Here is a 17,805-nt window from a genome sequence, read left to right on the forward strand (position 1 = left end):
ATGAAGACTTAGTGCTTAGAAAGTTATAGTCTTTTAAGAAATCTCATGCAAGTACTTCAAATGATTTCAATATGGATACATGAAACTCTTAGGTTAATTGCTTGGACCTATATTTTTTTTTAAAATACTTAGAAAATATTTTTGTAAGGTCAAAAGTTATTTCAAAAAGGTTAAAATTATTTTTGAAATGAAAAGCACCAAAACAGGATTCTCCAAATTCCCTTCTTTTTTCTTCATTTGCATTAATGAGCACTTTTTTCTATCAAACACTCTTTGTCTTAAAAGGTGTTCAACATGAAAGTTGTGGAAGTTTCTCTTAGCTTTCTATTATCAAGAACGTCTAATTTGCAGTTGTATAGAAAAACTTATTAGTAAAATAATAAAGGGTGGTCAAAGCTAATAGCTTAAGCGACTGAACACACTCGGGTGACTGACACAGCATTGACTTTTGAAATACACTGGATTTTTAAAGTGACAAGTGCCTGACACTTTTTTGATAGGAAATTGGCTTTCATAAAAACTGAAATAAAGCAGCGTGGGAAAGTTTCAAAAAGTGATTTCTTGGCCACCAAACCTTGAAAAAACTTAGGGAATACTCCAAGCATCTTGGGCAACACAAAAAATACTTCTTGAAATCTATAAATACATGCTAAACTCAAGGATTATACACCCCAACAAAGATCAAAAATCAGCTATTGATCAAATTCTTTCACATTCAAAGAGTTCTTGCTGAATATTTTTTGAGAAGCTATTTTCTGAGTATTTGCTAAATTAAAGCTTGAGGTTCTTGTGCTCTAACTGATATTTTTTCAAATCTAAAGAACCCCAGTGATAAATTCTTGAGCTTCATATTTCTATATTGAATTTTTATTGAAGTATATTGTGCTAATTAATTATACTAATCTGCTCTTATTGAGAGTTGTTCTTGTACACAAGGCTTTTGTTTTTGTTATTGTTTTTGATGGTTCAGATTATTGAATCGTTGGATTACCGAGCATAGGTTATCTCATGGAGAGGAGGGCTTCATCCAACTTGAAAGAGTGTGTGAATGGTTTGCTCCGCCCAGTTAAGGGAGCGGTATAGTGAAATCCTTTGGTGATTTGCTTAAGGTAAGGACGTAGGCGGGTATAGCCGAACCTCATAAAATCTTGGTGTCTTACTCTTCCCTATTCTCTTTAATTTTCTGCATATATAAATTGTGAGGTTGTGTACTTAATTTGCTAAAAATTAATTTGTTTTTGGGAATTACGGAAACCGTAAGAGAGTACGTTGATTGATCGATATTATATTGCGGAAACCGCAAGGGAGTACGTTGATTGATTAATACCAAAGCTCATTAATATATTTTTTGGTTACATACTTAAATTCAAGATACTTATTTGATATAAATATTAGAATTTTGGAAGCTTGGTTGAATTTTCTATTTTATATTGCGATATCAAGCTCACTTCATTGATTGGATTGATATTGAAAAGCTCGAATTTGAATATTGAAGTTTTGATCATCATCATCATTCATCGATAAATACTAAATCTTGGATTGAGTGTTGGTTATTACAAATCAATTGTATTTGTGAAGTTGTTGTGTTGTGGATTGTGATTGCAAATTAACTCAAATTGAAAAATGGGTTAATACTTCACCAAAAGAATTTGTAAAATCATAGAGGTTTCAAATAAAATTTTAAAAACCCAATTCACCCCCCTCTTGGGAGTACACCTTACTTTTCAATTGTAAACTTAGTTCATTTTAAGCACCCAGGTGTCCAATTCAGGCATACGAGGTCCAAATAGAGTGGAGTCAGTCTTGACACATCCATCATATTGGTGTGGACATGCCAAAGCTAACAGTGCCCAAAAACTCCCTCCCGTGACCTTTTTCCCCATTTAGAAGTAAAGTTATAATACAAACATAGTAAACTCAGTTCATTTTAAGCACTCAGGTATCCAATTTAGGCATATAAGGTCCAAACAGAGTGGGGTCGGTGTCAACACATCCATCACATTGAGCTAGACGTTCCAGAGTTGACGGTGCCTAAAAACTTCTCCTCAATTGAAAATTACACACTTAGAGGCGAACTTAGTAAACTTAGTTCATTTTAAGCACCTAAGTGTCCAATTCGGACATATGAGGTCCAAACTGAGTGGAATAAATCCCAACACATCCATCACATTTAGTCGAAAGTTTCAAAGCTAATGGCGACCAAAAACTCCTCCCCAATACCTTTTTTGTAATGACCCAAAAAATTTTAACTATTTAAAATTATAAGAAAGAAAAAAAAAAAGGAAAAATAGAAGAAAGGGGGAAAAAATTTTAAGGGATAATTGGCAGGTGCTTGTCGACAGGATGGATTTTCTCGTCGACAAAAAACTTTCTGAGCCTTGTCACTGAGAATACTTGTCTCATCGATGAGGGTTTACCGAGAGAGGTTCTCACATTCTTAATTTCATCGACGAGATCACGATTTCGTCTACAAGTGGTATTCTTGGGCTCGTCGACGAGTCCAGATCTCTCATCAACGAGGCCACGTGACAAGTTGCTTATAAATAGGGAAAAATCATATTTCAGAGGAGGAATTTTATTTTCTTCTCTTTCTCTATCTACCCATGGCTCCTCTGCCTTCTCTCTTCGATTTCAGGCCAGATTTAGCTTGGTTCAACGATTAGAAACTACCACAAGACTTTTAGGAAGATTCTCTGCAATATAGGCGGAGCGAATTTTTGATTTGAGAAGTTTGGGAAACATCCAAAAACCAAGGTAACTGAGATAATTTAAGTTTTATTATTATTTTAAGGTATTTGGAGCCTAGAAAGTATTATTTGGGAATTTTTCTTAGATTTGAGGAAGTTGGGATTTTTAGAATATAGGATCCCGTTTTGTTCAAATTTTGAGCAGGAATTTTCCAGGAGTAGGTAAGGGGAAATACTTTACAATAGCTTTTTAATAATTTAAAACAGTTAGATTTGGATATAAAATTATATATATTTTGGTATAATTATCGGAACGATGCATGAAATGAAAATGTTGTTTTTGATTATATATTATATTGGGAAAAATCATGTGGCTTGAAACCATTTTTGCTAATTAAAGGGTTGGGAGTACTATGGATTGATGAATTATTGTGATTGTGAATATTGCTGGGTTGCGAACTCTATTTGATTGAAAATACTGGATGATTGTGTATACCGTGATAATTGTATGGATGTGTTGAGTTATTGGATTTTCTATTGGTTTGTTTGTGGTTCATGTAAATTGCAATATAGCGTTGGTTATGATATGAGGAGTCGTTATATCATATCTAATATAATCGTCATATAGCGTTGGTAGTGGTATGAGTAAGTCGTTATATGGATGTTTATATTAGGAGGTAAACATTGGTAGTGTTATAAGGAGTTTGTTTACCTATTTACCATGAACAGAATAGTTTGTGTTGTGTCCTCTGTGGACCAGTCCTATGTGGACATGTATGTTATGTGATTGATTAGTCCTGTGTGGACATGTACGTTGTATGATTGGTAGTCCTAAATGGACGTTGTAACCTGTGTGTTTATGGACCCTGATTGGGTATAGTTGAAGGCTGCGTGGATTATCCTGTGTGGATCGATTCTGGTATGCACATGTGTGTGGAACTATGTGTAATGATTGTCAATGGTTGTGAGTAACTTTAAATAAGTATTTTGGGTAAAGTAGATTACTCCACCCGAGGGCTTGCTGAGGAAGGCAAGTACCCTGGTAATTATTTGTGGATACCAGAGTAGAGGGAAGCCACTTGTATGGGCAGGTGACCTTCCCTATTCTCGGATACTTTACGTGGATACATAACCCGAGGGCTTACAGAGAAAGGTGAGTGCCTTAGTGTTAGCACTAGAGCAGAGCGAATCTACTTATATGGGCGGGTAGACTTCTCTCTTCTCGAGAATTTTCAGTAAAAATATTTATGTATGTGGCATGTGATTGGATAACGGAGAAGATGACCATGGTATGATTATGAGCGCATTATCTTGATTGCTATTGGATTATAAATGCGTTTGCATGGATATTTTAATTATACATTAAACGCTTCAGCCACACACAGTTGTAAATTATTTCTTCCTTACTGAGAGGTGTCTCACCCTATCGATGATCGAGCTTAGATAGCTCCAGGGCGGGATAGTTCTGGGAGTAGAATGTAATAGAATGGATATGTATTTAGCTTTATGATACTATATTTTAATTCTGGTTTTGTAATATGAAAAATTAGTTTGTAATTATTATGGATATGCATATGTAGATATAGAACTCTGGTATTATGTTCGAGGTTATTTTATTATTTCCACTTCGTAAATGGTATCAGAGACACGGGTTGGTCTCATAACACTTCAGGCCCCACGTAGCGAGTCCGAGGGTGTTACATCTTTCCCCACTTAGAAGCAAACTTAAAATACAAACATAGTAAAATTAGTTCATTTTAAGCATTCAGGTGTCCAATTTGGGCATACGAGGTCCAAACTGAGTGAGGTTAGTCCCAACGCATCCGTCACATTGAGCATGATGTGTCAGAGCTTACGGTGCCTAAAAACCCCTCTCTGATTGAAAATTATGCGCTTAGAGGAGAACTTAGTAAACTTAATTCATTTTAAGCACCCAATTGTCCAATTCGGGCATACGAGGTCCAAACTAAGGGGGGTCAGTCCCAACATGTCTGTCACATTGAGTTGGATGTGACGGAGTTGACGGTAACTAAAAAATCATCCCCGAGACCTTTTTCCCCACTTAGAAGCAAAGTTAGAATACAAACATAGTAAACTTAGTTCATTTTAAGCATTCAAGTTTCTTATTCGGGCATACAAAAGTCCAAGCTAAGTGAGATCAGTCCAAACATATCCGTCACATTGAGCTAGACATATCAGAGCCGACGGTTCCCAAAATCCTCTCCCCGATTTAAAATTTTACACTTAGAGGCCAACTTAGTAAATTTAGTTCATTTTAAACACCAAAATATCCAATTAAACCATATGAGGTCCAAACTGAGTGGGATTTGTCCCGACACGTCTGTCACGTTGACCTGGACGTGCCAAAGCTAACAGTGCCCAAAAATCCTCCCCGGGAGCTTTTACCCCACTTAGAAGTAAAGTTAGAATACAAACATAGTAAACTTAGTTCATTTTAAGTACCTAAGTGTCCAATTCGGGCATACGAGATCGAAACTAAATGGGATCAGTCCTAACACACTCGTCACATTGACCTCGACGTGCTGGAGCTGTCGGTGCCCAAAAACTCTTCATTAGGAATTTTTTTCCCACTTAGAAGCAAAGTTAGAATACAAACAATTTTAGTAAACTTACTTCATTTTAAAAACTTAGCTTACAAATCAGGCATACGAGGTCCGAACTAAGTGGTGTGAATTCCGACTAATCAAACTTAGTTATTTACAATTGTATAATTTTTTTTAACTATGTCTGAATATCCGATCATTTTTAATAATTATGACTTTGTAAGGTTTGCAGCTGTCACAACACTATGACGATGCTAGAAACTATAATTGGATGCACATAACTTTTGACTTTTCCTGTATTTTTTTTTATCTGAACAGAATTAATTTTTATATTTTATTTTGAATTTGTATTTGTATGTATTTGAATTTTTAACAATTTGTATTTTAATTTTGAATAATTTATGAATGCTTTAGTAATTCTAGTTTAATTTTATGTATTCTATAGTGTAATTATAGGTTTTTACAGGAATTTTCAAAAAAAAAAATTATTTAAAAGTATTAGTGATGGTTTGAAGACCTTCATTAATAATAAGTATTAGTGATCATTTTTACACCACCACTAAAAGCTTAAGACCGTCACTATAAAATTTACATTTTTCTCGGCTCAAAATCGTTATGAAAGCCCAAGTATTAGTAACAGTTTAATAATCATCACTAATAGGTCATTATTAGTGACGGTTTGAGAATCATCACTAAAAGCTTGTCCCGGGAGCATTAGTGATGGTTATTAAACCGCTATTAATACTTGGGCTTTAGTGATGATTTTGATTTGAGAAAAATGTGATTTTATAGTGACAGTCTTAGGCTTTTAGCGATGGAATAAAACTGTCACTAAAAGTGTCGTATTAGTGACGGTTTCTAGATTCGTCACTAATAAATATTAGTAATCCCAAATCTAACAACTAATTTCAAACTGTCACTTATAACCTTATTTTTTGTAGTCACACACACACACACACACATACACACACACACACACACACACACACACACACATAAGTGCGCATGTGTACATGTTTGTGTGCACGCTTCATATATGCATTGTCACTATGCATGGGAGTATATAGGGTATATTAATGTGTGTTAAATAATGTGGATTTTCTCTTATCATTATTAAAAAGCACAAAAAATTGAAAAAGAAAACTAAAAAAAAAAAAATCCCAAAAATATGAATTTTACTTTTGGGTTCCCAAAATCTAACTTTACCTTATGATGAGATAAGGGGAATACTTTACCATATAGTGTCTTCTTTCCCTTATCCAAGGTATGGTGGGATTTTTAACTTTTAAAATTTGTATGATTCGATAAGAATTATAGCTCTCACCAACAAAGTTAGATCAAATAAACTATATTTGTTATATTTATTTATTGTCTTGTGTTAGAGTCTGTCTTTGAACAATGATTTCAAAAATCCCAAAGACATATGTCTTTCTAGTGTTTTTTATGATTTTAAGGGGCTGACGATGAAGTCTTAACTTTTTTAAAACTCACGCATTTCATCATATATTCCCAACTTAAACTCCCTTTTCCAAACTCACTATTTTCACTTGTTTTATTTAAAAATCGGTAATACAAGCTCGTTGCCCCTTTTCTTAAACTTTGGTTCTTAAGTCGATAGTACATGTTGACACCTCAATTTTAACCAGGCCTTTCTGAGGAGACCTCATGTCAAAACTTTCCCACACGGTTGTGGACCCCACACATCCTTGTAGGTCCCACACTGGTTGTGGACCCCACACATTCTTGTAGGTCCCACACTGGTTGTGGACCCCACACATCTTTGTAGATCCCACACTGGTTGTGGACCCCACACATTCTTATAGGTCCCACACTGGTTGTGGACCCCACACATCTTTGTAGGTCCTACACTGGTTGTGGACCCCACACATTCTTGTAGGTCCCACACTAGTTGTGGACCCCACACATCTTTGTAGATCCCGCACTGGCTGTGGACCCCACACATTCGTATAGGTCCCACACTAGTTGTGGACCCCACACATCTTTGTAGGTCCCACATTGGTTGTGGGCCCCACACATTATTGTAGGTCCCACACTGGTTGTGGACCCCACACATTCTTATAGGTCCCACACTAGTTGTGGACCCCACACATTCTTGTATGTCCTATGGTGTTCGTGGACCCCGCACATCCTTGTAGGTCACACACAGCTTGTGGGCCCCACATATCTCCATTGGGCCCCACATAGTTTGTGGGCCCCACTTCTCCTGATACGCTGGCTTGGATTCCTACATCCGATGCACGTTACCCTCTTTGGTACGCTAGCTCGGATTCCCACATCCGGTGCACGTTACCCCCTCTGGTACGCTAGCTCAGATTCCTACATCCGATGCACGTTACCCCCTCTGGTACGCTAGCTCGGGTTCCTACATCCAGTGCACGTTACCCACTCTGGTACGCTACCTCGGATTCCTACATTCAAGGCACGTTACCTCTTTTGGCATGCTTGTGCCTGCTGGCTCAGGTTCCTATAACCCTTAAATGGCTTGTAGACCCCACATTGCTTGTGGGCCCCACATAGTTTGTGGGCCCCACTTCTCTTGGTAAGCTAGCTTGGATTCCTACATCCGATGCACGTGACCCTCTTTGGTATGCTAGCTCGGATTCCTACATCTGGTGCACATTAGCCCCTCTGGTACGCTAGCTCGGATTCCTACATCCGATGCACGTTACCCTCTTTGGTTCGCTAGTTCGGATTCCTACATCCGATACACGTTATCCCCTCTGGTACGCTAGCTCAGGTTCCTACATCCGGTGCACGTTACCCACTCTAGTACGCTAGCTCGGATTCCTACATCCGATGCATGTTACCTCTCTTTTGGCATGCTTGTGCCTGCTGGCTCGGGTTCCTATAACCCTTAAATGGCTTGTGGACCCCATACATCTTTTTAGGTCCCACATGGCTTGTGGACCCCACATATCTCAATTGGGCCCCACACGGTTTGTGGGCTCCACTTCTCCTGGTACGCTAACTCGGATTCCTACATCCGGTGCACGTTACCCCCTCTAGTTCGCTAGCTCGGATCCATATATCCGGTGCCTTGCTAGCACAAGTTCCTGCAACCATCAAACGACTTGTGGACCCCATATGGCGCATGGGCCGCACACATCTCCGATGGGCTCCGCACAGCTTCTAGAACCCTCATATTATTATTATTATTATTTATTTTAATTTGTCAAAATCAAGCATACTTTGTCCCCATATCATCACTCACCACATGTCATGTTTCCTCCCTTTATCATTCTTCTCATACTATATTCCCTTCATTATTCTTCATCCCATACTTTGTCCCCCCATTATCACTCACCACGTGTCATGTTTCCTCCCTTTATCATTCCTCCCATACTATATTCCCCTCATCATTCTTCATCCCATACTTTGTTCCCCCCATCATCACTCACCACATGTCATGTTTCCTCCCTTTATCAATCTTCTCATACTATATTCCCCTCATCATTCTTCATCCCATACTTTGTTCCCCCCATCATCACTCACCACATGTCATGTTATCTCCTTTAAGCATTCTTCCCATGCTAATTTCCCTTCATCATTCCTCCCCCCATACTTGGTTCCCCCCATCATCACTCCCTTTTGTCTTCTTTCCTATGCTTTCCCCAAGCTAAGCCTATAAATAGCCCTCTCATTCCAAGCACAAGGGCAAGAGAGCTCCTAGTGGTGGTAAGGAGAAGATTTCAAATATTGAAGTTTTCTATCATGAGTTTGTGAAGCTAGTTTTTTTTAGTAAAGATCAAGAGGTCGACTGATCCCATTTCCTATCGGTGTTGAGTCACCCCATTTGAAGAAGGCACCCCGTAGTGCCTCAAATCAGAGCTCAAGAACAACTCTCGGGAAGACGTTGTAGAGCGGCCCTAGTAGACTCATCAACAGGAAAAGAAGACCGGAGTAGAGGAAAATGAAAGAAGATCAAGCGATCGATTGATCTCTTTTCCTACCGGTGCCGGGTCACTCCATTTGAAGAAGGTACTCCCTAGTGCCTTGAGTCGGAGCTCAAGAACAACCCTCGGGAAGGCGCTGTAGACTAACCCCTGCGGATTCACAAACAGGAGAAGAAGACCGGAGGAGAAAAAGACGATATGTAAGACCAATGAACTTTCTCTTCCTATGTTACATCTCCACCCCCCTTTCCCAAACCGATCTCTGCTGGTTTATTTGATTCTATTTCATTTCTTATTTTATTTTAAATGGCTTCTTTTTAACTCATAAAAAATAAAATAAAATAAAATAAAAAATTTCATAAAAGACACAAAAATTCAAAAAAAAATTGTCAAAGAAAATTCAAAAATTTTTAAGGCTTTGAAACTTATTTACATTTGAAAATTTTTGAAGAAAATCCAAGAAAGTTTCCAACATGTTTGGCAAAGGTTAGATATGTTTCCCTACATTCAAGATTTTCAAAAATACATTCTAAAGTCATATCTTTAAAACTATGACTTTCATGATTGTTGTCTAAAATTCTGTTGTATTCGGAAGAACATTAGAAAACCCTGAAAAATCAATGGTCTCGACCAAGACCTTAAACTGGTTTTCCCTCAAACCGGTCAACATTTGACCGGTTCACCATTCCTGGACCGGTTCACCCCGGTTTTCTCCATTTCGCTTGTATACTATTATTATATCTGAAAAATTCATAAAAATCATAAAATTTTTGAAAATCCCAAAAATACTTTCACATTTTGATTTCAACTGATTTTATTTGTGTTATTTTGAAAGTTCGGGAAAAATCACAAAAATCACAAAAATCATTTTCATACTTAGGAAAAATCACAAAAATATCTTTTTAGGCACAAAAAATCATTCCAAATCCCGAATAAATTTCAAAAACCTCCCGGAATAGTATATTTCCTACTTAGAAAAACCTATAGATTTCAAAACTCCCGGGAGCGTATTTCGTATCCTATTTTCGATTTTACTTCCCGATGATTGCGACCAAGAGCATTGACTCTTTAGGGCATTGGATTGACCCAGTTCTGAGGGAATACCTATATAGTATTTTCATTCTTTTGACTTTTGAAAAGGAGTAATCTTTAAAGACTTATTACATTTATTTCGGGATAATTCTTTATTAATCTGGTATCGTTCGTAAGAACGGGCGTGTAGGGGGTGCTAATGCCTTCCCCTTGCGTAACCATACTCCCGAGCCTGACTCTAGTGACGCAGACCGATTCTACCCCTAACGGGGTAGCAATCAAGTGTTCTAACCACACTTCAAAAGGTTAGTGGCAACTCCACCACACATCGTTTTCCACGAAAATTCACATTTTCAAAATACACATTCATTTTTCCCAGTTCGCAAGCCGAACCCATTTTTAACCAGAGATTGGTTCTCTGGGCCGAGTCGGGGACGTCGCGACAGCTTGGCGACTCCACTGGGGATACTTGAGAGTTGAGCCAGTGATTAGTTAAAAATTATCCCAATCTCAAATCTAAATAAACCTTTTTAATTACTCCCTTTCATTTTTGTACAAATTTGGTTGCATATACCTGAATAATTGTGAATTCCTTGCTTGCTTTGATTCGTGAATAAGCATGTGTTTGGTTCTGTTTGTTTTTTCTAAGCATGTGATTAGCAGTACCTTGGATAAGCATGATGTTTTGTTTCCCTTGCTATTTTATTAAGCATGTGTTCTGAATAATTGATGGATGTGGGGTAGGGGGTGTAGGTTGAAATGGTTAAACTCACACACTCTCATAGCTCTACACCCGAGCTTTTCTAGTTAGGATTAGAAAAGAGTGTAATAGTGCCAGTTCCCATGTGGCATGGCCTATGGGGACCCGTGAACCACTCTGCTCAGTGCGAGCTTTTTTCAGACCTCTGTGAGGGAGGATGAAGTTTCAATCCGAGGACCTTTTTAAATAGGGGTTAGAGCTTAACCACACATGATTTTCCAAAATCTCTTGCCTAGGTTAGAGCCTCGGAGGATCTTATGTACATAATTACCCCGGGATTAGGATAGAGGCTCCATCCTTCTCCCTGTGACCTTACATGATTATAACTTGAGATTTAAAACATGTTGCATCCTGCATTTCATTCTAGGCATTCCCATCTGCTTGGCCAAGGTTCTGTTTAAAATCCGACTCATGAAAAGCACAGTAGTCCATCATGAAACCGAACCAGTGGTACAATTGTACTCTAAAAGTCAACAAAAGAAGAGGGGTGACAACACAAGTAAGGAATCAGTGCTTGAGATACTAGACAGCGTTGACATCAACGCTCGATCCAATTCCTTAAAGGAGCTGAGAGACATTTGGAAGGGGTTGACGCCTCAGGGACGATTGACTTTTTCTCAGACGTACGGGCACATCGGTTTTCTATTGCATGTTTCCGTAAACTCCCACATGATTGAAGCATTGGTGGTATTTTGGAATCCGTCGTATTGCTGCTTTACTTTGGATGGGGTAGACCTTGCTCCCACCATAGAAGAATACACTTCACTATTGCATCTGGCCAAACTGCAGATGCCCTACAGAACGTACGCACCCGCTCGAACCTCTGTCATCAAGGATTTGTTCAGGGCCACCGAGGTTAAGGTCCAGAATCTAGGAGACTCAAAGGTCACTTGGGAACACCTGAAAGAGTTGATGAAGAAGGAAGGAAAGGAAGAAGTCCAACTGCATATGCTGGCGTTAGCCATCTATGGCCTACTTATCTTCCCGAAGGAACTGGTAATCATCGATCATGCCATCATTGCCTTCGTAGCACAAGTAAAGGAAGGGGTGAACCCAGTCTACGGTATTCTTGCTGAAATGTTTCGATCTCTTAACAGATGCCGGATTGCTTTATGTGTGGATGATGAGCCATTTGCCATGCATCCAAGGATTCTTTCGCACTTCTTTCTCAACAATTAGAATACCTTTAGAAGAGTTTGAAGTAGCTCATTAGGAGGAACACGCCGGCAGGACCGAATGGAAAGACAGGCTACAGAATCTAGTCAGTAAGGGGATTGTATGGCAGGCACCGTGGATCGACTAGCCCAAAGTGATATATAGATGTGGAAACCTTCCTTGGGTCCCACTGCTAGGTCCTTGGGGTGGAATATCCTACGCACCACTTATGTTCCGAAGGCAACTAGGCGCAATACAATTCGTACCCATGACCCATGGACTGGCAGACGCTCGGTTCACATATAAGGATGATGATAGCCAAAGGAAGATCCGGGAATTTTTTGTATCATGGAGGCATGTGTACATAGTCGAAGCAACCGGTCAGAACTTGGGAGTCCAGGAGAGTTACAAGCTATGGAAACGTGACAGGGTGGACCCTCAGTTCCTGTGCGAGGGAAAAACTCTGACAGACGAGAAACGGCCAAGAGAAACTATGTGTCCGTCTAAACGAATGACCTCTAGAGAGCAGTTTCCAAAATGGGGTCCAGTAGATCCTCAACTTGAACCAAGCAAGCGACCGAAGATTCAGGGCTTACCGTTAAAGAAAGCGTCGATAGTTTTGAGAAAAGAGAAGCAGAGACTTCAAAAGATGCTTGATCAAAAAGTCCAACAATTGAGGGAGTCAAAAGCAGAAATTGAGAAAAAATCTCAGTACATACAAGACCTAGAGAAGCAGTATGAAAAAAAGAGATACTATTTCAACAAAGTACTTGAAAAGATGGAGCCTTGTGTAAGCGAGACCAACTACTGGGAAGCCCAGTACAAAGCACTGAAACAGAAGGTGGACAGTGCGGCTCTCACAAAGTCAGAACCAACCCCAGAAGATTCAAGTTGCCTCGTCAGCAGCGGACCAGGAAATCAGGATCTGACACCTGTGTAGATTAGTTGGAAATTTTCTATGTTTCTCACTAAAAATTGTATGAAAATTTGAAAGAAATGATTACGGATTTTTTTTTTTTTTTTTTTTTAGAACCTTGGCTAAAGCATATAGGACTGCATGATTGCACCTTTTTCATACATACTCATAAACATCCATTACATGCATTTGTTCTGAAGGATGTGGATTTTCATGAACAGGGAGGCAGAAACAACCCGGACGTAACTAAGATCCAGCAAGATTGAGGCAGAACAGTTAGAGAGCCATGTTCTGGGAATCGAGCAGGGGCAGGAAGAGCTGAACAATCAACTGAAGAAGATATTGGACCTACTGCTGAACAAAGGGAAGACAGTCCAAGATCAGGATCATGAAGAAGAAAATGACCCTATCCACCCGCCCGGTTTTACGCCAATTCATGGGCAATCTTCTGGTCCGCCCCCATTCACCTCGAAGAAACCACCGCATGGCACGCCACCTTTTATCCCGGCAGTGACAGGAATAGGATGCCCTCATCAGCAGTTGCGGGTGTAGGGACAAGCAAGACCGCGACGGAATACCGTTGTGACGAGCTAGAAGAATGGCTAAGGGCCATAGAGGGGACTCGAACCGCCAGTACCGCCAGACCCTCAGATTACTGCCTAATGCCTAATGTTGTCATTCCTCGAAAGTTTAAGTTGCCAAACTTCGAGAAGTTTGATGGGACCACATGCCCTCAGACCCACCTTCGGATGTATTGTCAATCAATGGCCGCCTATACCGATAATGAGAAGTTGATGATGCATTGCTTCCAAAGCAGTCTTACCGGGACAGCGGCTAGATGGTATGTCCAGCAGAATAAGGCCCAGATCTGCACGTGGGGTGACTTGGCCGATGCCTTCGAAGCGCAATATCATCATATCTTGGAAATGGCTCCAGACAGGATGTCTCTTTCTGAAATGGAAAAAAAGCCAACAGAAACTTTCAGGGAGTATGCACACCATTGGAGAGACGCGGCCACTCAAGTGGACCCTCCGGTCAGCGACCGTGAAGCAATATCGATGTTTGTAGGGGCGTTAAAAGATCCCTACCGTTCACATCTGGTAGGGTCCACCCCTCATAACTTCATGGACATTATGGCGGCAGGGGCCAGAGTGGAAGCCGACGTCAAAGCTGGACGAATAAAGACTGGCACTACCAATAACGGCCAAAGTAAGAAGTGGGTCAAAGGTAAAAAGGAAGAAGAGACCCAAATGATACAAGGGTCCATTAGGAGCCTAAGGCAGAGAAGCCGAAGTCAACAACCTAGGGGAAATTTCTACATGGAACCAGCAGTAAACCAAACACTACATATGGGCCCCAGGCCCCAGTTTGTGGCCCCCGCACTTGTGCCAGCCCAGCCGAACATAACAACTCGCCCGAGCCAGCATACACACACGAGGAATACACCCAAGAGTTTTCAGAGAGTGGAACCGATTCCCATGTCATACGCAGACTTATTCCCCCAGCTTCTAGAACAAAGGATGATATCTACCATCCCCGGGATTCCTCTCACCAATCCTCCCCCGCATTGGTATAATCCCGAGATCCGATGCGCGTACCATGCCAATTCTCTAGGGCACCCTATTGACCAGTGTTGGGCTTTCAAACATAAGGTGCAAGATTTGAGGGATGCGGGTTGGTTGTCATTCGATGGGAAGCCGGTGGGTATTAAAGAAAATCCTTTCCCTAACCATGGAAAGGACAATGTTGGAATGATCGAAGAACAAGATGGGGAAAAATCCGAAAGAAGATGGGAGCAAATGACGCTAGACTGGGTGTATAGTGAACTAACAACGGCAGGCCTAGCAGGACTAAAGGCTATTTGCCCTAAAGGCGCCCCATGCGCATGCCAAAATACTATGAAAAGATCAGTACAACAATGTGAGACTTTCCGGATTTTTCTAAGTAGCTTGATTGATAGCAAACGAGTGGAAGTTAGCCGCATTCAGAAAACGAATGAAGTTTCAGTCATAGGGGAATCTGACCATCCCCAATTCACCAACATACCATTTATCCCCATCATGGGAAAAACCCCACGAGTCCCAAAGGCCCCAGTTCAGGTAGTGATCTCAGCCCCTCGCCCTTTCGCATACCACAGTGACCGGGCAGTGCCATGGAGGTACAATTGTGAAGTACGCACCGAAGGAGAAACTAGCAGTGCTGCTAAAGCAAGAGGGATAACCAGAAGTGGAAGGGTTTATACGTCGGAGGTCTTGGAGAAGGTGCAACCTAGCCAAGAATAGAATAGGAACATGAAGAAGCCAGTTCAATCTTAGGAAGCCGAAGAATTCTTGAAGATAATTAAACACAGTGAATACAACATCATTGACCAACTGAAGAAGATGCCAGCCCATATCTCTGTCTTGTCGCTGTTGTTGAGCTCGGAAGCCCATCGGGAAGCCTTATTAAAGGCTCTTAATCAGGCCTATATTCCCCAAGACATCAGTATCGATAATTTTAACCATGTGATTGGTGGTCTTACGGCTACCAACTACATTACATTCGCTAATGAGGAGATCCCCGTGGAAGGACAGGGGCACAATCAGGAGTTGCACGTTTCCGCTAAATGTCGAGATCACATGATTGTACGAGTGTTGATTGATAATGGGTCATCTCTGAATGTCATGCCCATGACGACCCTACAAAAACTGCCTGTTGACCCGTCATACATAAGGCAAAACAATTTGACTGTGCGGGCTTTCGACGGCACCCGCAGGGAATCGATGGGATCTATTGAAATTCCTGTGCAAATTGGACCGATCACCTTCGACATTACATTCCAAGTCATGGCTATAACCCCGTCTTATAGCTGCTTATTGGGGAGGCCGTGGATACATAACACTGGGGCAGTTTCGTCTTCTCTGCACCAACGGGTCAAATTTGTAGTAGATGGGAAATTGGTTTGTGTATATGGTGAAACCGATGTTATGATAACAAAGCCCACTTCCACTCCTTATGTGGAAGTTACGGAAGAGGCACTGGAGGACTCGTTCTGAGCCTTCGAGATCATAAATGTCACAACTATAACAGAAGGATCTCCAATCCCACACCCTCAGAACTCCGCCGCAGTGCATATGATGGCGTCCGAAATGATCAGACAGGGGTACCATCCGGAAAAAGGGCTCAAAAAATACCTACAGGGGATCCAAAAGCCGTTAATTCTTCAGGAAGTGAAAGACAGATATGGCATTGGCTACATACCTACGGTGGCAGACCGAAGGAAGAAAGCTGAAGAGAAGAAGATGCGAAGGGTGGAAAGAATCACCGGTGAAACAAGCTCCAAGGAAGGACTGTACGTCCCGTCCATCAGCTGGACCTTCGTAAAAAGCAGTCAATCCAACTTGGAGGTAGAATTGCGGCAATTAAGTATATCAGCATTGGATGCTGAAGTCCCCTCGAACACTTCTACAGAGTGGATCCGTCATCTCCAACCAGGAGTACAACTTCAGAACTGGAGTTCTTTTGATTTACCAGATATCATCATGTAATGATCTTTTTTTCAAGATTTGTTTAGTTTTGCTTTTCTTTTGTATTCCCCCGGTCACTGAAAAATCGGGGAAGCTCTTTAATAAAAATGAATCATGTATTCCTTGTCATTTATGTGCATTTTGGAAATCGACTGTCAAAATTTGTTTGTTAATTTCATGCAGGAATAAAGAAAATAACAACACCAGAATCCCTCGCCAAGTAATTGACATTAACTTTGAAAATCTAATCCATGAAACCGAAGTTGAAGATCAAGAAATAAACTTGTCCCCTGAAATGGAAAGAATGTTAAAGTCCGATGAAAAACCAATCTTGACCAGTAGCGATCCCACCGTCATGATTAATCTTGGAACCGAGGAAGAACCCAAGCAGGTGAAAATCGGGGCACTACTAAAGGGTGAAGAAAAATAAAAAATGATTGAATTACTAAGGGAATACCGAGACGTGTTTTCCTAGTCGTACCAAGACATGCCAGGTTTAGACACGGATTTAGTAACCCATAAGATCCCACTTCACCCGGATTCAAAGCCAATAAAGCAGAAACTGAGGAGAATGCGACCGGAGATGTTACTCAAGATAAAGGAGGAGGTACAGAAACAGCTTGAGGCAGGATTCTTGGAGGTAGCCCAGTACCCTGAATGGATGGCCAACGTTGTCCCAATAATCAAGAAGAATGGTAAAATACGAGTTTGTGTCGACTACCGGGATCTAAATAAAGCAAGCCCTAAGGACAACTTCCCTCTCCCGCACATTGATGTGTTGGTGGACAATACTGCAAGGCATGCTTTATTTTCATTCATGGATGGATTCTCAGGATACAACCAGATCAGGATGGCACCTGAGGACAAGGAAAAAACGACTTTCATCACATTATGGGGGACTTTCTGCTATAAAGTCATGCCATTCAGACTAAAAAATGCCGGAGCCACTTACCAGAGGGCTATGATAACCCTTTTTCATGACTTAATGCACAAGGAGGTTGAGGTTTATGTCGACGACATGATCGTTAAGTCGTGAAATGAGAAAGACCATGCATTAAACTTGGAAAAATTGTTCGAGAGGCTCCGGAAGTGCCAATTGAAGTTAAATCCCGAAAAATGTACCTTCAGTGCTACGTCCGGGAAGCTATTGGGGTTTATAGTGAGTAAGAAAGGGATTGAGGTAGATCCTGACAAGGTCAAAGCCATTCAAGAGATGCCTAGCCCAAAGTCTGAAAAGGAAGTGCGAAGCTTCTTAGGTAGGCTCAACTACA

At 40.8% G+C, this 17,805-nt stretch overlaps 1 protein-coding gene across 1 annotated transcript; it reads left to right on the top strand.

Annotated features, from left to right (window-relative positions):
• Positions 1-13,552: 13,552 nt before the first annotated feature.
• Positions 13,553-15,310, top strand: LOC131162625 (uncharacterized). The gene has a single exon (XM_058119234.1). The coding sequence runs from the start codon at positions 13,553-13,555 to the stop codon at positions 15,308-15,310; it is 1,758 nt and encodes a 585-aa protein (XP_057975217.1).
• The last annotated feature ends 2,495 nt before the right edge of the window (positions 15,311-17,805 follow it).

The sequence above is a fragment of the Malania oleifera genome, chromosome 8, assembly GCF_029873635.1.
Source record: "Malania oleifera isolate guangnan ecotype guangnan chromosome 8, ASM2987363v1, whole genome shotgun sequence".
NCBI lineage: Eukaryota > Viridiplantae > Streptophyta > Magnoliopsida > Santalales > Ximeniaceae > Malania > Malania oleifera.

Excerpts from the sequence above, each read along its gene's own strand:
- LOC131162625 (XM_058119234.1), top strand. The coding sequence starts at position 13,553 with ATGCCCTCATCAGCAGTTGCGGGTGTAGGGACAAGCAAGACCGCGACG.